The sequence below is a fragment of the Anomalospiza imberbis genome, chromosome 1, assembly GCF_031753505.1.
Source record: "Anomalospiza imberbis isolate Cuckoo-Finch-1a 21T00152 chromosome 1, ASM3175350v1, whole genome shotgun sequence".
Lineage (NCBI taxonomy): Eukaryota > Metazoa > Chordata > Aves > Passeriformes > Viduidae > Anomalospiza > Anomalospiza imberbis.
This window is the reverse complement of record NC_089681.1, coordinates 49,300,935-49,328,562: the sequence shown is the minus strand read 5'-3', so window position 1 is coordinate 49,328,562 and position 27,628 is coordinate 49,300,935. Positions and strand designations below refer to the sequence as shown.

Sequence of the window (27,628 nt, the reverse complement as noted above, 5' to 3'; positions counted from 1 at the left end):
GTCTGTGTGGCCTTGCTCTGGGCCACATGTCCATGTTCTTCTTATGTTTGAGGCCTCAGAGGTGGATGCAGCACTCCAAGTCTCATAAAGCAGAGAATATTTACATATATGGCCACAAAAGAAATGCCAAATATCATGGTTATTTTTTCCATGTATTTTTTTTTCAAGTGCTGGAGAGCAACATCAGCATGCAGTGTGGTGTTCTGAATTGAAAATTTGTAGATGAAAAGTAAGCAAGAGGAGAGTTTTTAAAAATAGCACAGGAGTGAGGGAAAAGGTGATCAATGTGCCTCCACATTAAAGTGATGTGGTCATGCTCTTTCCTGTGAGAAGTGGTAGAAATACAAACACAAATAAGAGAAATAATCTGACACAGGAATAGAAATAAGGCTGCATAAGCACAACATTGACTTAATAGTGCGCTAAGTGTTTTCATTAGAAGGCTGGGCTTTCTCATTATGCCCATTATGCCTCATTTTAAAGCACCATCTGGGTTTTAACAGAGCCTTGATAACCTCAAGCTCTTGTGCTAAACAAAAATATTAATGAAATGCCCACACAGACATTGTCTAGAGATATATCTGGAGGAGATTTAAATTAAGTAGCTCATTTGGACTAGCTATATCGTGCTAAGATCAGGTCTGGCTGAAAAACTCACCCCAAACTGATTAGCTCAGTAAATAGCAGGTGGAAGAGTCCTGTGCTGAGCTTTGAATTGTCAGAGCTACACCATCACTAACACTGGATTTAGTTAATTAAATCTCTCATGGATAAATCTCCCTGTTATAACTGTTATCAGGGGAAAAAAGATGCTCTGCTTTCTGAGCCAGCTGTTTGAGTAGGCAGAGGAGGATATTTTAATAGCTGACAGTCACGCCCCGCCTGGCCCTTCCCCACCCTGTAAGTTGCTCTTGGTACCTCTTTCTAGTTTCACTACCTGCAGTCACAGAGATTTCTCACTCTGGCAGTGAACCCACAGTTGCTTTTCCTTGGGAGCCCCAGCAGCCAGTGGGGTTTTGGGCACACCTGGTGCCCATTTGGTGTATGTATTCCTCTCAACATCCCTGCAGTTTGCTTAGTGCAAGTACTGAAAAGAGGTGTAAATCACTCACCCAGAAGTCATTGCTTTTCACTGGTGGAATACACAGGCATAGTATTTTGGAGTAGCACTTCTAAAATTTATTGTGGCTGAATGACCTGGAGGAGATAGATTTGCTAGTTTAGGATTCATATTTTGCTGCTGTTGTTTAACCTTACACTGAATTATGAGAATTTCTTTGGGTATAAAGATGCTGGGTTGTCAATGGCAGTCATGAGAAATGAGTCAGGGGTCCTCTACTTCCTTCCAGTCACTGAAGGGAGAAGGCTGATGCCACTTTGCAGGTGTGTCCAGCTGAGGAGGTGTTCAGTGGAAGAGGCAGGGATGTGCTAACAAGACATTCACAGTTTCTGCTAGAAAGCCAGAAACAAGCTATAGCAAAAAAAAAAAAAAAAGACAGATGAGGAACTAGAAATGTTCAACAGCTTATAAAATAACCAAATCCCAGTTGATTTTCAGAAGTCAGTAAAGGCTGAACTCTCATCTGTAGGTCTAGTGTTATACTGAATTCTAGAATTTTACTGTAAACTGCTATTTAATTTTTTTTTAAATGAAGGGCTTTGTTAAGCCACCGCAACTTCTCCTATAAGTCACTTGAGCTGTAAGATAATAAACTAGTTAAGCAGCAAATGTTAAAGTGAAACATCCCCTGGAAAGGATTTTGAAAACCTGTTCACTTTCATTTCTTGCTTGTTTTCCTGAACTATCCAAAACTGACCATCATCAGACAGAAAAATGATCTTGCCCTCCAGTCTTTGAAGCATCTTATTTTAGTTCATGCCAGTCCCTTTTGTTGAGTCTCCAAACTTAAAGTCGCTCAGAAATGAAAAAACCCTGGTCCTACAGCATGGATGGAGAAATCAGAGTATTGGCCCATCACATAAATATCAGGATTAATCCATTTCAGAGTTAAACACACAGCTGCCTTTGAGGAATATAACTGCACTGGAGTCTGAAGTCACCATCTATAGCAGATATTTTAAGTTACTGAAAAAAACTATTCAAATAATTTGATTAACTCTCTGAATATTTGTTAAGTCCTGGTGGGTTTGGCAATTGTCTCATAATAATTTGGTGCTACAGCTTATGCTGTTGATGTTTGAACTACTTTCATTTAAAGTTAAATCACACCTGGGAAATATTCACCAAAATTATCTCTGACTTTCATGTCCACCCATCAGATCCTAATCTCAGTTCCTTCTGTTCTTCAGTGCATCTTCTTATTTTCTTTAAATACTAAACAGTCTAATGTTCACCTCTTTGTCTTCACCAGGTCTTTTTGCATTCACCCCCAATTTCTGGAAGACTTTCTTAATGTCCTGGGGTGACAGGACATTTTCATGCTTTGTATCCCAATCGTGTATTCCTGTTCCCGTGCTCTCAGTTTGTTTTGTCTATAGCCGTGTCCCTCCCCCGGCTTGCTTGCTATGGCTTGCTGCTGCTAGCTTTAGGCCTGCTTCGCTTGCTCTGCTCGCTTGTGTTTTTTTTGCTTTTTCTTTGCTTGCCTTATTTTGCCATTTTTCTATTTTTTGTTTTTCCCTTCCTTCCTCCCCTTCCCTGAAGACATCGGACCTGCTTCGGACCTTGATTCGAGAACGTCAAGGAACTCCTCCGGAGTCTGCACTACAGAGAAGCTCAACACCCTCCTCAGCAGACTGCCCAAGCCGTTCGGTCTCTCTCAGACTGGTGAAAACGTTTGTTGTCATCTCGGGCTGTTTTTTCTTGTGTTGGAGAGTGTTTTTTTTGTTCTTGCTTAATAAACAAGTTTTTTCCACTTATCCTCCGAGGAAATTCCTCCCGAACCCGGTAGTAGGGAGGGGGGAGGAGTTGTGGGGGTTTGTTTCCTTTAAGGGGGCTCCTTCGGAGATTTTCCCCTAATTTGTCCTAAACCAGGACAATATATTCTTTGGTGGCCCGTACGGGGAAATCGACCAGACAAAGTGGAAAAAACTTCATTCTAAATAATATTTTGGTCTCAATTGTTTCGTGGGTACATTGGTATGTCTGTTTTTGAAGTTATAATGTCATTTGGATTGAAAGCCTGCCTCTATTTCTGGTCATTAGGGTTTTTTGAAGTTTTAATACCTTTGTGGTCCCTAGGTTTATTTTCTTATCCAGAAATAGCTCCGGTATTGTCCCTAATGCGTAGCTTTTGTAGCAGAGGGGCACTAACCAGAATATTTATCGGGTTGGGCTTGGTTGTGATGATTTGCAAGAGGTTTATAAAAATGTTGTTATCGGTTCCAGGAATGTATGGTTCGTGGTTGTGGCTGTGTACTCAGTTTGTTAGGGGAGAAGCAGGGGAGGAGGCTTTTCAGCCTTTGCTTTCCTTCTTCTCCTCTGAATTATTTACATCTCTATTAGAAAATGTTTGGTTCTCCCTGACTGCCAAGGACACCATCTTTCTGGCATTTAATTTAGTAAGCTTTCTTTATACTGTCTGTAGTTTATATAAGATGAAGGCTGAAATTTCTAGAGGGGCTGGTGAGACTCCTGATTTAGGAGTAAAACCAAGAGTGAGGAGTCCTGAGTGGTGTGGGAAATGGGAGGATATGGGCCAAATTTTAAAGGAGTTTTCTGATCCTATAGTCTGGGACTTTCCATCTGAACAAATTCAGAATCCAGCTGAGGTGGTAAAGTACCTGAAAGAGAGGTGCCATGGTAACACTAAGGAGGAAAAGATCATTGCAGTGAGCTAAGCCCTGGCACATGCTTATCGCACCCTGCTAGACACTGTAGGGCAGCAGACAGAGGAAAGGGAACAGGGAGATAAGTTAGTTACTATCCCAGTCACTCAGGCTGCAGCCAACATCCCAGGCTCCAGGCCAGTAGTTAAACCAGAGAGTAAGCCTCAACCAATGGCTGTTGCTGCTAATACAAGAGGTGGAAAGTGCAAAAGCAAGACTGACCGAAGGGTGGAGGATGATGATGATGATCCAAGAGAAGGACCATCACCAAAATCAGAAACCACACCAAATGGCACAGATTCCGGAGCCAATATTGATTCCTTCTCCCTGAAGGACCTTCGAAGCTTAAAGAAGGATTATAGGCGACAGCCCGATGAATCTATAATTAGTTGGCTAGTCCGCCTTTGGGATGCAGCAGGGGAGGCTACCATTCTGGATGGCACTGAAGCGAGGCATTTAGGATCCCTGTCACACGATCCTGTGATCGACCAAGGCATGATGAGAGGGGCTAGCCCTCACAGCCTCTGGGAACGGGTCCTGGACAGCGTAGCACAAAGATACCTGTGTGCAGATGACCTCTATATTCAGCAGACACGGTGGAAGACCATAGAACAGGGGATCCAACGCCTGAGGGAGATGGCAGTGGTAGAGGTCATTTTTTCAGATGACATAACAACTAGGAATCCAGACTTCGTACCGTGTACACCTGTAATGTGGAGGAAACTTGTGCGACTTGGGCCACCTAAATACGCTTCTGCTCTAGCAATAATGAAGCGGGATGAGGTATATGAGACTGTACTCGATATGGCGAAGAAGCTTCGAGCATATGCGGATGCTGTACATGGCCCGACTCATGCCAGAATTGCAGCTGTGGAAACACGACTGCAGAAATTAGAAGACAAAATAGAAGAAAGTCGTAAGAAACTCAGGGAAGAGATTAAGGAGGACCTCCTCCAAATCTCAGCTGTACAAATTAGACGCCCTGGTATCCAACGCAAACGTTCCATTGTTGGGGAGAGAAGGTACACCCCACGAGCTGAGTTGTGGTTCTTCTTACGTGAGTCTGGAGAAAACATGAGGAGATGAGATGGGAAGTCTACTGCTGCTCTGGCACAACGGGTGCGTGAATTGAAGGAAGGTAAGAAAAGGGAAGCAGCTCCAGTTGCCCGTAGTCGAATTGTCAGGCATAATGATGACGATGATTCGTCGGATCCCCTGAAAGGAACCTCCAAGACATATGTCTCTGGAAAGAAGGATAACCAGGCTTAGAGGGGCCCTGCCTCTAGCCAGGTAGAGGTTAGGGAAAATCGAATCTTTTAGACAGTGTGGGTTCTATGGCCTGGCACATCAGAGCCACAGAAATACAGAGCTTTGGTTGATACTGGTTCGCAGTGTACCTTAATGCCTTCAGGACATGTGGGAACAGAACGTATTTCCATTGCCGGGGTGACGGGGGGATCACAAAAATTGACTCTAATGGAAGCTGAAGTAAGCCTGACCGGGAAGGAGTGGCACAAACATCCAATTGTGACTGGCCCCGAGGCTCCGTGTATTCTGGGCATAGACTATCTCAAGAGTGGCTACTACAAAGACCCTAAGGGACTCAGGTGGGCTTTTAGAATAGCTGCTGTGGAGGCAGAGGGCATTAAGAAATTGAACACCTTGCCTGGATTGTCAAAGAACCCATCTGCAGTAGGACTCCTGAAGGTAGAAGAGCAACAAGTACCTGTTGCCACCTCGACAGTGCATCGCCGGCAGTATCGAACAAATCGAGATGCTGTGATCCCCATTCACAAGATGATTCGAGAGTTAGAAAGCCAAGGGGTGGTTAGTAAAACCCACTCACCCTTCAACAGTCCCATTTGGCCTGTACGTAAATCTGAAGGAGAATGGAGATTGACCGTGGATTACCGTGCATTGAATGAAGTGACACCACCACTGAGCGCTGCTGTGCCGGACATGCTAGAACTCCAGTACGAGCTGGAGTCCAAGGCAGCAAAGTGGTACGCCACAATCGATATTGCCAATGCATTTTTCTCCATCCCCCTGGCTACAGAATGCAGGCCTCAGTTTGCTTTCACCTGGAGGGGCGTGCAGTACACCTGGAACCGACTGCCCCAGGGGTGGAAACACAGTCCCACCATCTGTCATGGACTGATCCAAACTACACTAAAAAAGGGTGAAGCTCCAGAACATTTGCAGTACATTGATGATATCATTGTGTGGGGAAACACAGCAGCAGAAGTGTTTGAGAAAGGAGAGAAAATCATCCAAATTCTCCTGGAAGCCGGCTTTGCCATTAAGAAAAGTAAAGTTAAGGGACCAGCTCGGGAGATCCAGTTCCTAGGGGTGAAGTGGCAAGATAGGCGGCGCCAGATTCCTACCGATGTCATCAACAAAATCACAGCTATGTCCCCACCAACCAATAAGAAAGAAACGCAAACTTTCTTAGGTGCTATAAGTTTCTGGAAGATGCATATTCCTGAGTATAGTCAGATTGTGAGCCCTCTTTACTTGATTACTCGTAAGAAGAACGATTTCCATTGGGGCCCTGAGCAGCAACAAGCTTTTGCCCAGATCAAGCAGGAAATTGCCCATGCAGTAGCCCTTGGCCCAGTCAGGACGGGACCAGATGTGAAGAACATGCTCTATTCTGCAGCCGGGAACCATGGCCTGTCCTGGAGCCTTTGGCAGAAGGTGCCTGAAGAGACCCGAGACCGACCACTGGAATTCTGGAGTCAGAGCTACAGAGGGTCTGAAAGTAACTACACCCCAACGGAGAAGGAAATCTTGGCTGCTTATGAAGGAGTCCAAGCTGCTTCAGAAGTAATTGGTACTGAAGTACAACTCTTCCTGGCACCTCGACTACCTGTGCTGGGGTAGATGTTTAGAGGAAAGGTTCCCTCCACCCACCATGCCACCAGTGCTACATGGAGCAAGTGGATTGCCCTCATTACACAGCGTGCCCAAATTGGGAAACTAAATCGTCCTGGGATTTTAGAGGTAATTACAAATTGGCCTGAGGGTGAAAACTTCAGGCTCACTGGTGAAAAGGGAGAAGAGCAAGTGACCCGTGCCGAAGAAGCTCCACCGTATAACCAACTGCCGGCAGAAGACATACATTACGCTCTTTTTACCGATGGTTCCTGTCGCCTCGTAGGAATGAACCGGAAGTGGAAAGCAGCCGTATGGAGCCCCACACGACAGGTTGCACAAGCTATCGAAAGAAAAGGTAGATCGAGTCAACTTGCGGAACTCAAAGCTGTTCAATTGGCCCTGGACATTGCTGAAGCAGAGGAGTGGCCAAAACTTTACCTTTATACTGATTCCTGGATGGTAGCCAATGCTCTGTGGAGATGGCTGAAGAGATAGAAGGAGGCGAACTGGCAGCGCAGAGGAAAACCAATTTGGGCTGCTGAAGAATGGAAAAACATCGCTACCCGGCTAGAGAAACTACCTGTGAAAGTTCGCCATGTAGATGCCCATGTCCCCAGAAGCAGGGCTAATGAGGAGCAGCAAAACAATCAGCAGGTAAATCAGGCCGCAAAGATAGGGGAGTTGAAGATAGATCTTGACTGGGAGCACAAAGGAGAGCTGTTCCTAGCACGATGGGCCCATGATGCCTCAGGCCACCAAAGTAGAGATGCCACCTATAAGTGAGCACGAGACCGAGGAGTAGATCTAACCATGAACAGCATTTCTCAAGTTATCCATGACTGTGAGACGTGTGCCGCCATTAAGCAGGCTAAGCGGGTGAAGCCCCTCTAGTATGGGGGGCGGTGGTCCAAGTACAAGTATAGGGAGGCTTGGCAAATTGATTACATCACATTGCCTCAAACCCGCCAAGGCAAGCGCCACGTACTAACCATGGTAGAAGCCACTACGGGATGGTTGGAAACCTACCCCGTGTCTCATGCTACAGCCCGCAACACCATTCTGGACCTTGAAAAGCAGGTCCTTTGGAGGCATGGTACTCCTGAAAAGATTGAGTCAAACAATGGGACTCATTTTAAAAATAATCTTATTAACACCTGGGCTAAGAAACATGGCATTGAGTGGGTATACCACATCCCCTACCATGCACCAGCTGCAGGTAAAGTGGAGAGATACAATGGATTGTTAAAAACCACTTTGAAAACATTGAGTGGGGGGTCTTTCAAAAACTAGGAGCAGTATTTAGCAAGGGCCACCTGGTTAGTTAACACTCAGGGTTCCACCAACCGAGCAGGTCCTGCCCAGTCTGAGCCCCTTAATATAGTCGATAGAGATAAAGTCCCAGTGGCCCATATCAGAGGTTTGTTGAGGAAGACAGTATGGATTAATCCTGCTTCGAGTACAGGCAAACCCATTCGTGGGATTGTCTTTGCCCAAGGACCAGGTTATACCTGGTGGATAATGCAGAAAGATGGAACAACCCGTTGTGTACCTCAAAGAGATCTGATTGTGAGATGATATCATTATTTGCTGAACGTTACCACCATTGTCTGTACGTTACATCATACAGACATGAGACAGAAGGAAACGTGAAAGTGTCAAAGGTCTGAGCAAGTAAGATGGAAGGAAATGTGTTAAGTGTGGAAAGTTTGAACACGTGAAATGAAAAGTTTTACATTGTGTTCATTAACATGTTCACGATATGGGATAAGGGGTGGAATGTCCTGGGGTGACAGGACATTTTCATGCTTTGTATCCCAATCGTGTATTCCTGTTCCCGTGCTCTCAGTTTGTTTTGTCTATAGCCGTGTCCCTCCCCCGGCTTGCTTGCTATGGCTTGCTGCTGCTAGCTTTAGGCCTGCTTCGCTTGCTCTGCTCGCTTGTTTTTTTTTGCTTTTTCTTTGCTTGCCTTATTTTGCCATTTTTCTATTTTTTGTTTTTCCCTTCCTTCCTCCCCTTCCCTGAAAACATCGGACCTGCTTCGGACCTTGATTCGAGAACGTCAAAGAACTCCTCCGGAGTCTGCACTACAGAGAAGCTCAACACCCTCCTCAGCAGACTGCCCAAGCCGTTCGGTCTCTCTCAGACTGGTGAAAACGTTTGTTGTCATCTCGGGCTGTTTTTTCTTGTGTTGGAGAGTGTTTTTTTTGTTCTTGCTTAATAAACAAGTTTTTTCCACTTATCCTCCGAGGAAATTCCTCCCGAACCCGGTAGTAGGGAGGGGGGAGGAGTTGTAAGGGTTTGTTTCCTTTAAAGAAGCTCCTTCGGAGATTTTCCCCTAATTTGTCCTAAACCAGGACATTACTCATGATTGATGTTTGAAATTTGAAGGTCTGTCCTGTAGGGAGTGTTGAATAAAGCAATGTATGAATTTCTGATGCAAATTCTCCTCAAAACTTTGTTCTAATTGTTTGAGCATAATTGTTATATTAGACATAATTTCCAAGGATGATGGCTAAAGAGCTAAAACCATTATTTGTTTCTTCTCTTAAGACATAGCCACTATCTTTTTTTTTTAAGAAACATTTGTTTGATTCAAAAGTATTTCATCAACTAATGTGAGGATAAAAAAAAGGAAGATGTGCTTGTGTACTGGGTACATTTGTGTTAGTTGTGCCTGAATGATTGTGGGAATGATTATTGTAATAGCTGAGGCAATCGCTTATATTATTGCGATAGTAGCTTGCACTTCAGTAAGATGATATCTACTGATTGTTTTCTTTGTAATGACATAGTTCAGTTACATGGGCTATGGATAACAGGAAAGGGGGTGGCAATCACTGCAAAATTCACTGGTTTTAGTGCTCCTCAGGGGCATTGGAGCTCCCCACAGGCTCTATCAGGACCTGGCAGCCAGTGCCTCTCCCACTGCTCCAGTCCCAGACGTTGGGCACCTCTGTTTGGTCAATATCCTGCCTAAACTATTTAACTCATATTTTGAAGTATATTACCTGCTTCTAAAAGCTGCATGCCTGAGTGGCAGGAGCTCAGATATTGTACTTCAGTCAAGTTTTCTGGGTTTGGGTTATCTGCAGTTACAGATAACAGTTAACAGGTACGACTCTGGTCCTTCAGCAATCATGTGTCAAGGAGTTTTGGCCAGTCTTTCCAAGGTACAAAGCTGAACACAACAATGATATAGAAACTATCCATCATTACTGGAATAAATGTATTGAAAAATCTGTGATGTTTAGGAAAGAATGATAAAATGTGGGAGGACATTTGACAACCATCTGTTTCAATATGGAACTTAAAATGACAGGAGATACTATGGATTAAAAAAAAAATCTAGGGGCCAAAAGCACTTAAATAAATTATAAGAATTTTCTTTTGGAATAGCTCCAAGAATCTGCTATATGCTCTTGGGGTAAGGTTTTATTATGGACAGAAATCTTCATAATGTTACAAAGGAAAAGAAATGCTGTCAGCAACAATATTTTAATGCGACATTTCCAGTTCCAGAGAGACGCTGCAGAATAAATGTTGCTAATAATGGTAAGGCAAATATTTCTGTATGATGAAAAATTGATCTAGGCACCAACAGTCAATAGCTTGAGAGGCTTTTGGAAAAATTTCTATCCAAATCAAGGAGGCAGTGGTCTTGTACTTGGTTCTTCAGGTGTGAGGCCAGACACTCAAGCTGTTGTAGGCTGCACTCAGACCCTTCTGTTAACAGGTTGACTGCTTGTTACATATATGAGCTGAGAGTGATGCAGAGAATCAACAGAAGCCTGGATATTAATACCTTCTTATGGGTGAAGGCAGGGAACACAAACCTCCCTTCCCTTCAGTGGGTTATGAAGATGGCTAGTTGGAGTATAATGGACAATAACACATCTTCCTAAAGTGATTTTTCTTCTTGATAAAAATCAATTCAGAAAACTGGACCCAACTTTGAAAGCAAACTCCAGAAGACAACACACATGCTCAAAGCCTCTGTTCTCCAAAAATTGTTTTGCTAGATTTATTTAAGATTATACTCAAATGAAAGAGATGGACTGCCCTCAGCTACAGGATGCTGTAGCTCTCAAAACTTCAGCGGACAGTCTGGAAAGCTTTTTGTTCTGTCATATCAGGTTCTAAATTAATATTCCAGCTTTCCCATTCAGAAAAACAAACTTGTCTCTAGCAGTATGTAGTTCTAATTAGGAGAAGACAGAACTAGTATTTCCTAAGGGTGTCTCTCCCAAGCCCAATGTGACTAAATACATGTGGATACAGAGTGTTGCAGGGATTCTGAGGCGTGCAGAGCTCCAAGTGATTTAAAATATGTACTTTGATATTCAAATAGGATTTCAGTGATTTGAAATTAGCTGTGGATATTATCTCATAATAAAGCTAGATCTGAAAACGTGTAAATTTAAGGGGCAAAATAATACTAAATATTTTGCTGTTACATTGTATCTCCATTTTATTTACAGAATGAATGGAGGCAACACAGAATTTGAAAACTGTATTGAACTTCATAGTGCCATTGTGCCTTACAAAAACACGAAATATGTTCAGATTTTTATCTCCCACGTGTGAGCTATACAAATTGTCTTGCAATTAAAGCAGAGAAATGTGTTATTTAATTGCTTTCATTTCTCTACATTTTCTTGTATTCTTAAAAAGCAATTTGCCTGTCATTAAGACTTCTACAATGTCGGTGCAAATGACCCATGGTGAAGGAGTGGATCAGGAGTTTGTAATGGAATCCAGGAGTCTGTCCCCTGAGGCTCCATCTACTCTAACTAAAAATACACATTATAGCCCAGAGCCTATTGTTCAGTGGCACTGCCACTGGCACAGTATTCTGGGGGAAGAAAAGCTTGTATTAAGGTTCCCATTTTTCATTCTGCCTGTTGCAGATTTGGGCAGTTTCCTGAGCCACAATACAGTTTCTATGAATGCACAACTTTTTGCTGGCCATGGTTTCTGTCCTCATGAGGAAAACCCAAAAGCCCATACGTTTGGTGCACCTGAGCAGCTCCTAGTTTGGGAGATGAAGAGGCTTCTGAACTTACTGCATGGTGGAGCATCAGGCAGGAGGCAGTGGCTCCCCAGGGAACAAGTAGCTAGTGGGGACAATGAAGGGATTTAATGTAGAATCAAGGCGGTGAGGTGAAGAAGAAGATACGGATGAACTATTGTAAAGAAAAGCCTGGGATCCTCTAGCCTTGTTCAGACCTTCTTCTGGTGGTTACACCCATAAAGGGAACAGTGCTAGCAGAGCAGAAGGATCTGGAATGTTCTTGGTTGTGTTGCTTGGCAAGTGTGAAAAGAAGCTATAAGAGAACTTTGAGGGTTATTATTTCTGTCAATGCAAATGAACAAAATAAAATGCACTAATCACTTTTCTTGAAAGCCAAATTTACAGTGCAGAGGTAAATTGTATTACAATGAAGTCATACTGCATTCCACCTATTAGATCTCAGATGACAGAACTCATTCTGGTATAATATTTAACCACACAGATTACTAATTTCTATGCCAGAATGCTGGGAACAAAATGAAAGAAGACAAGCCCATTTAATTATTCCTAGAGGTAATACTGTTTAATTTAGAAACAAAAAGTTAGATTTTAGAGCTGCGTTTTTTATATCTACTTAAATGCCTCGTGAGGTCATGTTCTTAATTTAGCATTTTATCTTAAAGAAGATGATAAAAAAGTAACACTGTTGACAGAACAAAGAAAACACATTTCTGTTGAAATGTAACTCATATGACTTTAGAGAGTCTTGATAGATAGTCTGTCATTAAGCTGAAATATTTATATTACCTGTACTGTGGCTTGGCATTAAAAAAAAGAACCAATAAAATATTCAAATTCTTGTACCATAGCAAGGTCAACACAGGGTTTGGTCTTTCCTAGTTTCTGGTTCATGACACAATTTTTTTTTCTCTCCTCCTAAATCTGATTTAACTAAGGAAAAAAAAATCCTAGAAATAATTTTGAGTGAAATGCTGATTTTATTCAGAATTTAGTGAGGATATTTTAAAGGGAGAACTCTGTATCTCCTTTAGTTTGAAGCTGCCGTCATCATGTCTTTGCACAGAGATAGTACAGGGTATCGGTATCTATCTCTGTCCCTCTCCCTCTTCCATGCTATATTTATAGCATCCCCCTGGCCATAAAAGGTCTGGACTGGGGCTCTGACATTCCACTGACTGCAGGCATTATTTTTGTTCTGGACCTTGAAGTCCAGTCCTTACCCCTCGTCCTAACTACCTCTTTCTTTGCTGGCTTCATTGTTGCTGTATTTTTGTGCTATTCATCCACTTGGGAGCTCTTCCATTTGCTGCCATTCATTTGGATCCTGGTAAGTGGTTTTTTTATGCCGGAAGGTTTTACGTGTTCAATTATTTTTAATCTGAATCTGTAATGCCAAGTTGATAGTAGCTCCCTTTATTCTTCTTAGCTCAGCTGTTGAGGGATTTGTGGACACGAATTGAAGACATCTGAAGGTTCAGCTGTGAACCTGAAAGAAAGTAGAGCAGGGGCTCTTTTATTTTCACTCAGCTATCTTTGCATATTGTTACAGTACTCTCAAATGAAGCATGGATTACTGAGATACAGGAGGAGTTTGTCATGTAGTCTCCTATGGGCTTAGAGAAGGTTTAAATAACAAAAATATTTTCTTGTTGATTAGGATGTTATCTTTGCTTGCAAGAGTTTCTTTCTTTAAATCTATTCCACTGTTTTCATTAATTGATGGAGTAGATCTTTAAAGAATTACACAGACTGATAAACAGCACAAGAGGTAATGCCAGCAGAATCACTTCCTTTAATGCGTAGCTATGAACTACACATTAAACTATGTACTATTGTACTATGGACAAGTACAGAACTGTCTGTCTGCTCAGTAGTAATTTTAAATATTCAGTTCAATAGCTGCTAAAATACAGCCCCAAAAACTGTGAATTCATCTAACTATGGCCACTAATATTTTTAGGCCAAGCTCTGAAGTGCTACACTGATCTTGAGAGGGAGTGTTGCCCTCACACTGAAGTGGACTGATTGGTGCACGCAGACTAAGTGGGTGCAGGTAGCATAGATAAAACTTAAGAGATGGGAGTCAGTCTGATAATCAGGAAGTGCTCCAGATACGAGCAAAGTCCTTGGAACTTTCTGAGTTACTTGTCATCTCCGATAGCATCACACTACTGTATCTGATCAGACTAATGTAACCAGCTTATCTTGGCCTGTGAGCAATCCGTGATGTTTCAGAGGAAATATAAAACATAACTCATGGTGTGATAAAATGCCTATTAAAAGAGTTTCCTTTTACATGATGTGAGTCAGTGCTGGTCTTTGATTTGAACCATTAGAGCTGACTTAGTGTTCAGCACCTGCCTTGCTCTCATAGTCCTTACTCCTATCACAGACTTTTACTCCTGAGGACTGTGAGAGAGTGAGACCTTTCATGTTTGGAAGAAAAATGTTTCCTTTGTACATTGTAACTTGTTCTTTTGGTCTGATAAAAAGTAAATGAAATGCCTCGTTTAACTTCTTAATGGGCAACACATGCAGTGCTTCATACTTGTGGATCACCTTCCATGCTTTGAAGCCTGGAAGGCTGTGGGAATGCCTGAGCCGAGTGTCTGTTAGCATTGTGGCTGTTGCATGAATGATGAAGCCAGCCAACACTTCAAATAAAGCTGGTGAAGACAAACCAAAGTACTCTGCAGAAGGAAAACAGGATGTTCTCATGTTGCTTCCCTTTCAGTGTGCAAGACAATATTCTTCTGTATGTCTTAAACTTCCTAGGCAGTGATCATAATGACTTACAAGTCCTAAACGCAGCCCTGCAGAGGTGGAAGAGGGAGACAATGAAGAAAAAAATGAAGGAAAAGCATCTCCTGAAACTAGGGAAATTAAGAGAAACTACATACTACTGGTAGCTAACTAAGTGAAATAAGTAACAACACAAAATACTGACAGGTAGTAGAAACAAGAATGCTAGACAGGATAATTGCATTATTTTAGACTGACATGAAAAAATAGCCAGCATTAGGAATAAGAGAGTTAAAAAGGAATGTCAGCTTTTGCTATAGAGACCAACGGGCTAACACTCTTACGCATTTCTCCTTCTTCCTCAGATAAAAATAAAGTAAGTATATAATTTGGTCTCCTTGAAGTCTCACAGTTTCCCTTTGGTCAGGATATCAGCAATTTCTTTTACATAAAAAGTTTCTGAATAAATTTCTTCCTTGTTGACTTCCTGCAGCTGAAGTTATCCTACAAGGAGCATTTCCCTTGTGAGATCCCTGAAATAGAAGAACATTTTCCTCTTTGTTTTTGGTTTTTGTTTGGTTTGGGTTTGGTTTGTTGAGTTTTTGGTCTTGGGTTTTCTTTTCATAATTTGCCTTGGTGAGAGCAAGTACCTCAGCAGCTTTCAAAGAGCATAGTTTGAAATTTGTTGACTTGCTATCAGAACCAAATACTAAAGGAAAAGCCAAGGACTGAAATCTAGGGGTCATAAAGACCAGAGGGGAAAAAAATCACAGAATCACAGAATATTCTGAATTGGAAGGGACCCACAAGCAACATCAAAGACCAACTCTTGACCCTGTGCAGGACAACCCAAATTGGATATCTAGACTTTAATGAAGTCATGATTGTCTTATAGTTCTGTAAGTGTATTTTAAGTCCAAACATTAAATAGTTTTTCATTTATATGAAGAAATCACGAAGCAGAACAATATTCCTGCTGTTGTGATCAATACTAAAAAAAACCCTCAAAACAATAACAAACACTTCTCACCCTTGTTTTTTGATCTTCTTTAAATCCTTGTTAACATTTCCTTATTGTAGCTCATTTCTCTTACTAATCAGGGACCTTTTCAGGGACAATCCTAGTAGCCATGTGAGCCTAAAAGAAAGAGAAAGAACGGTTAACATACATTACTTGAGGCAAGCTTCCATGTCTAAGTAGAAAAAGTCAGTTATAACAACAGCAAAATAAAAATGCAAAATAATGACTGAGCTGCTGGTTTTAAAACAAACAAACAGACAAGGGAAATTCTTTCTGCACTCAACTTTCATGCCATTTTGAGAGGGGTACTACTTCTCACCTGATCAAAATTTGTACTACAAGTGACTACAAGGCAATCAACTGATGACGTGCAAACTAAAATTAAATGGGCCTATCATCTGGAGGAAGGGTCTTGGCAACCTTGAAGATGACATTTTAGGTTAAAAGAAAAGAATTTGCATTGAGGAGCATGATATTATTTTACCTGTTGCATACAGACTGGACTCAACTGTAAAAGTATGATGCCCAATAAGTCCTTTTAAATTGAACCCTGGTATCACGTGCAAAACAATCACTATAATGCACATTTACCTTCTCAGTCTTAGTGTTTTAATTCACTGTTGTAATAATAAATGGAAGATTAAATTCAGTCTGAAAATTGGATTACAAAAATAAATGAAATGTTCATATATTTTTGTTTCAGCTTTTATAGCCTTGTTGGATTTGCTCATGCCTTTAAAATAATTTATTACTTTATTATCTCTATTGTAATTGAACAAAATTATTTATCCTATCTCTGAAGAAGCCAGGCACACAGACTTTCATTAGTTTGCAGTAATAAGTGAGCACATAAAACGTGAATAGTTTGCAGTAGCAGGGAACAAACTGTAAATGAACAGACACACAACAGTGCAAAGGTTTCTGGTCATGATGGGTGACATGTGAGCATCTTGAAATCTGAATATTAATCTGTCTGAAAGTCTAAATCACATCATAAAGAGATAACCCTAAATTCATTGCAGTTGATTTTTCAAGTTCAGTGTTAGTTTGTGTGAAGTTGGGTATTATTTGTATGCTAACTCAGGAGTTTCCTTGACAGTAGTCCTTATGTTTGACATGTTCTTTTTCAGATATTATCCTGTTTTTATTTGCATTCAGAAAAGTGCAGTGAAACCCAAAATTCAAAGGCCCCGATGATGTCTTTACCGTTCTACCAAAGACACCATGAGCACTATGACCGTGCGTACCGCCACAAAGCACTGTCGTCCACTGTGAGCCAGTACCAAAAGGAGACAAAGAGCAAATCTGCCGTCTATGCTCAAGGATCTGCTGCTTACACCAGGGGCTCCGCAGCCTACCGCCACTCATCTGCAGCAGGCTTCAGCCTTGACTCCTCAGCAGCTTATAGCCATGGCTCTTCAGCCCATGACCTTGAGTCAGCAGCCTACAGCTATGGATCCACCGCCTACGACCACTCTGCCGCACAAAGCAAGAGATCTGCTGCCTACAGCCTTGACTCTGAGTCCCTCAGCACCAGCTCAGCTGCCTACAGCCATGCATCTGAATCCATCAACAAGCTGGCTGCAGCATACAGGCTGGGATCTGAAGCCTACAGTTTTGGGTAAGATAATCCATCTTCAAAACAGCATCTTGGTAGAAAAATTTCCAACCACCTCCCACTGAAAACAATGGCAAAACTCTCCTCCTCATCCACATAAAGTTTCTCTATAACTTGGCATTACTGTATTTTCCTGGTCAGGTGTTCTCCCTTGGCTTTGGCAATGGGAAGGACTGTGGTCATATTAGTTTGTTGGACTAATCCATGTGTGATGCTTGGACTATCATAAGAATAGCACTGTCAGTGCTGATGTGACTGAGTGCTGACATATTCCCACTCCAAATTGGTTAGGCATGAGCAACCTCTCCTTCGAAGTTGTTTAGCCACATTAATACAGCTGAATTTAATGTGAAGAGTTGAGATAGCTTTGGGTTGAGGCTGTCTCTTATCTGGCAAGGCTGGAGTAGTAAAAGAACTCAATGCTCTTCATGCAAGTTTGAGTTGATGTGTCCATATATTATTAATTCTTCTTTGGCCTAATAGTTTCACTTTTGCACTGAGTGATTCCAGAAACTGAAATTTTCACACTGTATATTGGTTGATGCATACTATTTCCAAAGTAGAAGTAACCTGTAGTGTCCCATTTTACGAGAGAATAGTAGCTATGCTCAGCTCTTTTTTTATTTTTTAAATTTAAGATCATAAATATTGCTCAAGCAATTACATGAGCATAATATTTTTGCTATAATGGCCTCATAATATTTGTATGCAGATATATCAGAGATTTACAGAAATTAGGGAAGTATTAAAGTAAGATTAGAGCAGCTGTTAGCAATAGAGGAAACAATCAACAAATTATAGCTCAAAACATCTGCTTGCTGTTATATTAATGTAAAATTAAGAGTATCATTAGCAGAACTGATCAAAACATGTCCACCAGAAAATTTAAATTTTGAAAACTGAATGTCCTCCCCAGATTGTGGATAATGGTGGAATCTTGGCCAAAACCAATGAGAGAAAGACTATGTGTACCACAGGAAACAATACCTTGTGATTTCAGCCTTCACTGAAATCTTGGCTTTCAGGAAGCTCAGGGTCCAATCTCTATTTGCCAGAGTTTGTTCAGGAATTTGATCCTCAGGCTGTTACAGTCGAGGTGAATGACTTTACTTAACTCTTTACTACAAGAAAGACATTGAGTTGCTGGAATGTGTCCAAAGAGGGGCAACAAAGCTGATGAAGGTTCTGGAGTACAAGTCTTATGAGGAGCAGCTGAGGGAAATACAGTTATTTATCCAGGAGAAAGGGATACTCAGGGGAGGCCTTATCACTCTCTATAGTTGTCTGAGAGCGTAACCAGGCAGGCCTTGGTCTTGTCTCCCAGGTAATCAGACAGGATGAGAGGAAATGGCCTCAAGTTGTACTAGGGGAGGTTTAGATAGGATATTAGGAAATATTTCTTCACTGAAAGGGTGGTCAGGTATTGGAATAGGCTGACCACGGAAATGGGGGAATCATCATTCTTGGAAGCGTTCAAAAATGTGTGGCACTTAAGGACATGGTTTAAGGGTGGGCTTGGCAGTGCTGGGTTACTGGTTGAACCTGATGATCTTAGGGGTTGTAATGATTTTATGATTCTGTAGCTGATTGTCTTACGCTGGGCTTTGTTGTTGAAACAATTTTAGTTGTGCAGATAATATACCACTGAGAAAGCAGTGAGAATCTCATTTATAATCTGCTGGTGAAGGGAAGAAAACTGGAGGTGCTAGGACAGATGGTTATGCTTCCAAAGGGAGCTGGGTAAGGGAAGATATCCCAAATTTCTGCAGCAATGGAGCTGTGCCTGCACTCTGTTGCTGACCATAATCCAAAACTTGCTTCTTCTTGAAGAAAAGGTTATCATAAAAAAAGAACTTCAAGTTGTAAAAAATGATTGTTAAAAAAAATCTGTTTCTGAGTCCCGCTTACAAGCACTTCAGCTGTCACACAAGTTTCTTCTGAAATCTGTGTGTTTCTCATTAAGAATAACTCTAATATCAACAGTATAATATTGAAGGAAATTAAATTGTTTAGTTGAGAGAGAATTTAAAACATTTACTGAGGTTTTGCTCGAGATAAAAGTTTTTGGTTTAAAGTAGCATATTTGCCTATATAATGCTCTGTAGTACAAGGCTTACCAATAGATTATTCAGACATAAGAATGTCTCAGCTGCAACTTCTTTATTTCTGTGGTCCTGTCATTGTATTGGAAAAAATTCATTGCTGCTACCTAAGACAAGGACTCTGGAGATTAGATACATAGGATTCCAAGCTCTCTTACACAAAACTTAATTAACACAGAAGACAATATTTCTGGATGAAAATTTCAGTATTTAACTAGGGTTTATGGCTAATATTGCCTCTATGTTGGTATTTTTTTCTTTTTTGCAGCCCATATTTCTGCAATTTGCAAGAGGCAAAATGGAAAAAATAATGCAATACTACAGCTAAATGTAGTTCAAATTTGAAGGAATTCTTGCCAAATTTGTACTGTCTTTCCCAGATAAGGCAAAATACTTCAAGGGGTAATGTGGAGACAAGTGTTACTCAAATAAATTAGGGAAATCAAAAACTTTCTGTTTTCATCCATATGAAAAGAATGGTGTAGGAAAAAAAAGAGTCTTCAAATTCTTTCAATTTTCTAGAAGTAGAAAAGGTTGAATTGAAATGCTGTATCTAAATGACCTGAGTGTTTCCTTGAAACCAGAATGGACACACAAATCCAAATCCAGACAATATTTTTCAGCTAACAATTGATAATTGTATATCAGTGAATATTACCATCAAATATAGATTTATGCATAATGGATGTAGTTTTGCAGATAAACACCATTGAGCCCAACAGAAAAACTCAAATATTACATTTTTATTCAGGTTACTTCTTATTTTTATCTAAAGTAGCTTCTAAGTAGATAAACTTAGAGTTACTGCAAAATTTAAGTCTCATCCATTTTTGTAGCCACAGTACAGAAAAGATTTCATGAAGCATTGGTGTTGACATGTAGTTAGTGCTATGTAAGGAATTTATCATGGGGAAAGCAGTGGAGAAGGACTAGGAACTATGTAACCTGCAAGACCTTGACCTGGACCCAGTTCTGTAATGTTGAAGCCGCACTTGAGTGGAAAACATTCCCAGGGTGTGAAAACAGGCAGTTTGAAGGAGCCACAGCTTGATTTTTCAGAAGGATGAAAAATTTTCCCTGTGCAAGTAGCCTGTCCCCCACATTTCAAGTCTTTTACACACCACAAAATCTTGAGGAAGTACAGGGAGCAAAATGAAAACTGGCAAAATCAAGAGCAAGTATGGAAGCTAGCAGCTCTGCTGGTTGCGGTTGGCCAAAGGTGCAAACCTCCCAGAAGAAAGGGCATCTCACCATGGAGAGGTTGCCTCTTCACACCCAGCCCTCCCCATCAGCTCGTGGGGCTGTCTCTAACCAAGCACTTCTTTGGCTTCAGCAGAGGCAGGAAAAGTGACATTAGCTGCTTCCCTTGAGGCTTTGTACAGGTGAGGGATGTATGTCACCCACAAGCCGATGTTGTGACCACCCATGCTCTTCCCCATCCAGTCCTTGGGGGCTGCCAGCATGGGCAGGTTGGCTCCTGTGGGAAACCTGGCTCCTGTCTCCTTCCACAGCAGTGCTCCATCCTCTGTGTGCTTCTGAGAAGATTTGAGTCAGATCTGCCAAAGCTTCTTATAGAGCTACAGGGCTGTCATACAGGGGTGCTGGATTAAACGTGTTTAACTCTTATTTGTGGAAGCTCAGTGATTTGCCTTTGCTCAAAATTTCACTGCTTTTCCATGTGTTATTCTCCCGTCTAGCAGTATCAATAATCCCATTGTTTCACAGACAGATTATCTACCACCAGAAGGGCCAGACACCTGCTTAGAGGGAAAACAGAAGTTACTGGTGTGGCTCAGGCATTTGCATTTATTTTACAGGTCAGGTGAAACAGCAAAGAGGACATGGTATAATTCAGGTGTACCAAGCAAAGAGAGGAAAAATGCCTTTCTAACTTGCCTTTAATTGGGCTGCCAGTGAGAGCTAATGCTCTTCTGAGCAACATTGCAACCAGGATTGGGACAAGGCTGAGTAAATAAAACACTTCCAGAAACATTAGAAGTCCATGATCTTGGCACTGCTCATCCTTTGGTTTATTATAGGTGAGGGTTAAGAAGCTTTCAGATGTCATACCCAAGTATGGAAATTGTTTTAATGAGACCTGCTATGTGGAAACAGTTCCCCTTCAAATAAAATTGTTGTGTAAGCTGTGTTAGGGAATATCACCAGCAGTATTGCCTAGGCTTGTGACAAACCTGTCAGCAACTTAAAATTAATATAGTCACCAGAGAGCATTTCTCATTTTTAGAGGCTGAATTTAAAGAGTTTTTCTCCTATTTACAGTAAGTTAAAATATTGCATATTAGAAAAGAAACAGCTGCTAAAAAGAGAGCATGGGTAAGGACTCATGGCTAACAGGTTCTCCAGGAGGTTCAGCTGGTGCAATCATTGTGTACACCATCATCTCTTTCTGCTTAGGACAACATACATGGTTTTGTAGAGGTGTAAAAGAGCTTACATGTGCCTTTTCATGCAGGAGTGAAAGCACGAAATAATAGGGTGTTGTGGTCTGCTTCCAGAACACATTTCTACATCCATTGGGTGCAGATTCTCTTTGGGTAGTGTGGTAAACCTGTCCCTTCAGGCACAGAAACAAGGGCAGTGCCAACATATTCTCTATCTGAGAATAAGACATCAACACAGAGCAAAGCATCTGTTTGGGAGCTGCAGATGTCCTGCACAGTGTTTTCTTTAGTTCCTCTTTAGGCTAGAGGGAAAAGTTAGTAGCATCTGTTTTTTACATCTCTGCAGAACAATGCCTGTGCCTTTTACAACTCTAATGAAAAACTAGGAGAATGCTGGCATTGACATTTTAACATGCTGGAAACAGCCCTGAAGTAGGCTTAGGTTACCAACCTTGATAAAACTATACAGATAATATCTGACCTGGAAAAAAATATACATATGCTAGCTGGGCATATCAGATGAGGCTGAAAGATGTTAAAAGGTCATGGTACTGTTCCTCCCTATGAAACTAGAGAGCACTGATACCCTGCTCTTGCAGGAGATTCTGTTCCACATATCAGGTAAAAGGTTGGAACGTTTTAAAATTGAGGGCAAGATTTTAGAATCTGGTTCAAGAAACAGAGGCCTCCTTTGGGCCACCTAAATAATGGTTTTAGGCAGGATTTTGTTTTTGTGTTACACAGGAAGAAATAGTAAGAACACAGGAGAACAGGGAAATAAACCTCATGATAGAATAGTGTTTAACCTATATTCTCAAGCAAAGAGCTCCATTTAAATATGTGTTTTTAGTAGCCTCCATCTAGCTCTGCCAGAATTTAGAAAGGAGAAACATTTTCTGCTGCTTCAAATTTATTCATCTAATCTCTTGGTTTATGCAGTGCAATTCTAAAGAAGGAGTGACTCTAGGTATCCCTCTGAAAACATCAGCTGGGTGCTCGGGTATGGTCACGAAGGTGAGATATTCAACTTCAAACAGTTGGAGTGTTTGAGTTTAAAAACAGCCTCCAAACAAACAGAACCTGTAGCAATTTATTCTTGCCTTTTCAAATAATTGTAGAGAGATATAAATGAAAGATAGGAAACCCCCACTACCATACAGGAAATATGTCAACAAAATGCCTAGCAGGGAGTGATGGGAACTGCTATATATGCTTCCCATTAATCCCTGCATGAGTGTGTAATCTGGACCTTAAATGAAAAATAAAATGACTGCAAGGCCAAACTCTCCTTTAGGAATAATATTTGTGTCTGGATTTAACAGTGCTGTAAATGCCTGAGCTGAAATTTCCACTACATTTCAACTACATTTGTGAAAATAAAAACTTCTAGACATTTAACTTAAGTTCAGTTGGTACTGTGATCTTCCTTGATATAGAAACAACTAGGAATGAAGTGGCCTCCTAACAGGTTCAGCCTAAAGCTCTGAGGAAATCTAATGGCTGTCAGAGTCAAAATTCCAGGTTTGACCCATTTTTAAATAGGACAGGAATAAAAGTCACCTGCTAAGTAAAGATTTGCAGCTCCTTACAGACTCTAATTCAATTAAGAAAAATAATGAAAATAGTTTGCCTTTGATGTTTCTTTTCCCTTATTTGATGAGTTCTCCCAGTGCATTTGTGGTTTGCCATAGTGATTGCACCACATCATTGTCCAACCCAGGAGTAAGGCCATTGCACACCCCGTTTCAGTGTGTCTCTTCCTTTTCATTTTACTCTGCCTGGACTGTTCCCGAGTGTTTTCTGCTTGGAATTCTGTCCCTAAAGCTGGATATGCCTCTCTTGTACTCTGTCCCTGGCTGTCCTGGGCAATGCCTGGTGTCAAAACCCAGAGCCCACAGCATCTCTCTCCTGTAGATGTGGTCTGTGCCTTAGCTGACCCAGTGGTGCCTGACATGGAAAACCCTTGGCCTCAGTCCTGCCATGTGTGCCACAGTCCCCCACTGGCTGTGCCTTCTTTTGTGTGGAAACCAGGTTACAGGGAGAGGAGGAAGGAAGGAGAAGCAGTGCACAGTTGCTTTTACCCCCTGTACTGAGCGTCTCTTGGCAGAAGTGCTGCAGGCTTGGTGATGGTGGCACCTGAGGAGCACAGAGGAATTACATTAAGAAAGACAGAGAGAGCTAGAGAATGGGAGACTGATTTAACAGGAACTGGGTAGGGAGAGAACTCAGTCTGGGCAAAGGGATGGACACAAAGAAATGAAGGAATGATGGGAGAATGAAAGTGGTCCTGTGTCATCTCACACACAGTCTCAGTGGATATATTACTAGCACACATTTTGGAAACTAAGCACTCTTCTTGTGTTGGTGGTGGTACTTTTGCAGGGATGCAGCCTAAGGAAAACATTAGCCCAAGGATATAATATTATATTACATTATGCGTGTGTAACATTCCCAGGGGCCCAGTGTTAGCATGGATTTTGATATATGTGGAGACACCAGTGTAAGCTATCCAGGGTGTGGGAAGCAGGTTATCCCTGACAGGGGCACATGTCAGGGCTAATGAGCCTTGCTGAGAAACCATCATTCTGCTCCTGTGTCTGCACATGTAAGCAGGCAGCTCATACTGTGTAGACAAAACCCCAGACCAGAAGCAGACTCACATACGATTTTCTGTGGTGATGTTGCAAGTCAGGTGAATAGAGACTTCGGGGATTTATTAAAGGCTGACAAATAATTAGCATATTCCATAGATATGGGAATTAGAGATGAGTTGCTTTGGCGAAGGAAGACAAGGTGTTTTGAGCTTTGTTTACACAATTTGTAACTATGTTAAAAATTAACCTAAAGTGATTGACTCAAATATGCTTCATACTCTTCAGAATCCCTCCCAGGCTGCTGAGAACTGGGGGATGGGTGGGGGTGGGAAGCTCTTCCTCCTTTTCAGTCATCCTCCATTTATATGTGCTATGTTAAATGGTGCTACTTCGCTCAACTCTTCCCACTGGAGTGGTATGGGAGAGCAGTGGGGATGGCAACCCTGGTTTCTGAGCTATACAGTGCCCTACAATTTCTGTAGAGAGACTTAAACAATCTTCCCAAGTCCCAAACCAAAAGCTATTAAAAGTACATTGCTACCAGGTATATTGCTTATTCTGTCTGTTTAGATTTAATACCAAGGGGCATAAATGATATGTTTGTAATGGTGAGATTGTCAAAAGTACACTTAGTTATGTGTTTAATAACTAAACTATGGCTATTAAAAATGATAAATTCTTGATTACAAAACAAGAAAACAAAAGGTTGTAGTACTTTAATTGTATTTTTGAGTACTTCTTCACAGCTGTTTTCCTGATTTTAACAATACAATTTTTATTTCAGACTGAAAAATTCCAACTTAATGATAGAAGATCAGTCCTATAAGATGAGTCCCAAAGCAAAGAGAGCAAAACAGAGTTTGATATCAGAGGACAAAGAGAACAAAGCCTTAGACTACTCTGTGCCCATATTCACAGGACGGTATGATAATTTTTATTTTGTTTGGTATCTTATTTCTAACATTCTATTAACAAATTATAAAATAACAAATCCATGAATCTGTCTTTACACTCATGGATCTTATGGTGATAATTTGCACTTCATATGAGTGATAAAAGAAAAAGATAAGTAAACTGACTGGCAGAAAATTGGACATTGTTCATCCAGAGCTAGGGCAAATGAACCTATGTGTCTGGACTTTGTTTTGAACACATTATCAGGGCCACTTTATATGAAATGAAAATATAATTAGAACCCTGCCTATTGGGAACCAGGGAAGCATGTTGTCCACATTATTTAGCTTATTCTTTTGGTTTGAAGACTTATTCCGTAATCAGATCTCTCTAACCAAGCATTAAACATAGAAACAATGAAACAACGTGCTAATATCTTGTCCTGGCACAGGAAAAACCTGGAATAAAACCAAATGCTTTCTCAAATCCATTGTAATGATTCATACTGATCTCACGTGTTGGTGGTATTTATTACATGGTTACTACTGAGGTAATACATCTTACTGCAGCAGTGTTCTCAGTAAAGCTGAATGTGAACTTTATGTGGAAGCCAGAACCAACATCAGCAAAGAGGCTCCCCTGCCCTTTTTGGGGTATGGCATAGTGATTTTAGTAGGAGTCTCCAGCAGTTCCAGCATAGTCACTTGTTCAGATTAATACATACTGGGGTGTAGTGTGGAAAATTTCTCCTGGTTAGAGGCCAGGAAAAATTTTCTTGCCCACCTGCAATTGAACAGAAACCTCCCTTCAATTTGTCTTTCCTCTACTGTACAGCATTTTTCAGGGGACACATCCACATTGTTTCAGGGAGCCAGTGCTTTTCTGTCTACTGCTTCATCAACACACAAAGGCACTTCTGCTTTATATCTAAACTTGTGGTTTCACATGAACTGAGTTCCAGCTTGTCCGTGGAGGATGTTATTGCTCTGGCCTTTTGAGCATTTGTGATGCTTTTGTGATGAGAACAGTAGTTTTGTTTTTTATTAACTCCCTCCCACTGTCTCAGAGTAATTTTTTCTCACCCCTTGTACATTCCTGTGTTGGTTTCACTGCTCTTTGATCCAACCAACATTAAAAAACACTGCTGCCTTTTTAAAAAATTGCTTTGGAGTTTGATCTGTATCTTCTGTGATAGAAACACATACAAATGTGACAGTCTCATGCAAAACTTCAGATAACATATTCTCAAGGCTTCTCACTACTTTTGCATCTTGGCCACTGTTTATACTTATGTAGCAGATTTGCAGCTCACCATCATCTGTCTCCCATGCTCTCAAGCACAAATATCCTTCCTTTTTATTGTATGTTGAGTCTACACAAGTAAAATATTTTAGGATTAGGCAATAGTTGAAAAAAAAACCAGTTGATTAGTACTTAGCTTTTTTACAGGCCTCTGTGATCTTAGCACATCATGTTAACATCTCAACAAATACTAAGAAATAATTTCATTTATTTTATTTTTTAATGCATACAGTAATATCTAACTCAATGTGACAGAGTGTAGGTTCATTTATTTTTATCTGTAAAATATTTTGGGGTCCTGTTTGGGATTCTACATTAAAAGGTGCAGTCAAATTCTTACATCATTGTTATTCTTCTTTTTTTTTTTTTTTTTTTTTTTTTGGTGTCAATCTTTTTGCTTATGGCAATTCAGAAAGCTCTGTGTGCTTTTCTGCCACTGAAATGATCCAAAAATTTTTAATTTTGCTTTGGGATATTTTTTTTTAATTTTTAAAAAATTAGTTAAAAAGAGCATGTGATGACTGTTGAGTGCTCAACTCACCATGGCATGAAATGGTATCTGGTTTAGGCTTTTCACTGTTGGCATCATGCTCATGACCACATGCCAAGACTGTGGAAGTTGCATGCCACATTCCTCTCAGATATTTATTTTTGTTTGAAAGATAACAGCTGAAGCCCATTGAACCATGTGCATGCTATATGTCATTCCCAAATTCCCCAGTGAAATTGATGTGTTGTTTCCCATAGGCAGAGAGCTGTTAAAAGGAAAGTTATTTATAAAGGTCATCTCACTGAGGGTTTGTTGGAGCTGGGTGACCTTCAGTGATGTGTCACCATTTCCATTATTTAGTTCTACTTCAGAACCCTCAGGTTCTGCTGTAGAAAAAATACTTTGCTCAGATTATTCACTTAGCAACCGATCCTTTTAAACACCTTTTAAACACCTGGGCTAATCATTGCAAGAGAAAATTGTGGACAGGCAGACAGTATTTTAGACAGTAAAACACCCAGAGCTTGTTGATGTAATGCCATAAGTGCTGAAGTTGCTGAATGTGGCTCATGGAACTATTTGCAATCACTAATAAGCCCATGCCAAAGGACTGTCGATGGCAGATACCCTTAAAATTATATTTTGCCTGTACCATTTGGGGTTGGATCTGGTTGGATCTGGTTGGATCGCTTTGAAAATTATTTTCTACTGAAACCCTTGAGACTGTAAAATCAACTCTTAAATGGTACAGTTTGCTGGTTTAGTGCA

General features: G+C 40.9%; 1 protein-coding gene and 1 long non-coding RNA gene across 9 annotated transcripts in view; one reads left to right on the top strand and one right to left on the bottom strand.

Annotated features, from left to right (window-relative positions):
• Window positions 1-12,249: 12,249 nt before the first annotated feature.
• LOC137474627 (uncharacterized) lies at window positions 12,250-26,042 on the bottom strand. The gene is made up of 3 exons (XR_010999439.1): window positions 25,852-26,042; window positions 15,468-15,575; window positions 12,250-13,173 (listed from the first exon to the last, which is right to left on the bottom strand). It is a non-coding gene; the product is annotated as an uncharacterized lncRNA (long non-coding RNA).
• The window catches only part of MYOM1 (myomesin 1), a 69,428-nt gene continuing 58,386 nt past the window's right edge, over window positions 16,587-27,628 (top strand). For 4 of the 8 annotated variants that reach the window (XM_068191363.1, XM_068191353.1, XM_068191317.1 and 1 more), the window contains exons 1-2: window positions 16,590-17,079; window positions 24,959-25,096. In XM_068191363.1, the coding sequence (XP_068047464.1) occupies window positions 16,652-17,079; window positions 24,959-25,096 (566 nt within the window). In that variant the 5' untranslated portion in view covers window positions 16,590-16,651. Of the gene's footprint in view, window positions 17,080-24,958; window positions 25,097-27,628 lie in introns of all 8 variants that reach the window. The other 4 variants (XR_010999421.1, XM_068191332.1, XM_068191343.1 and 1 more) reach the window with 2 other exon arrangements.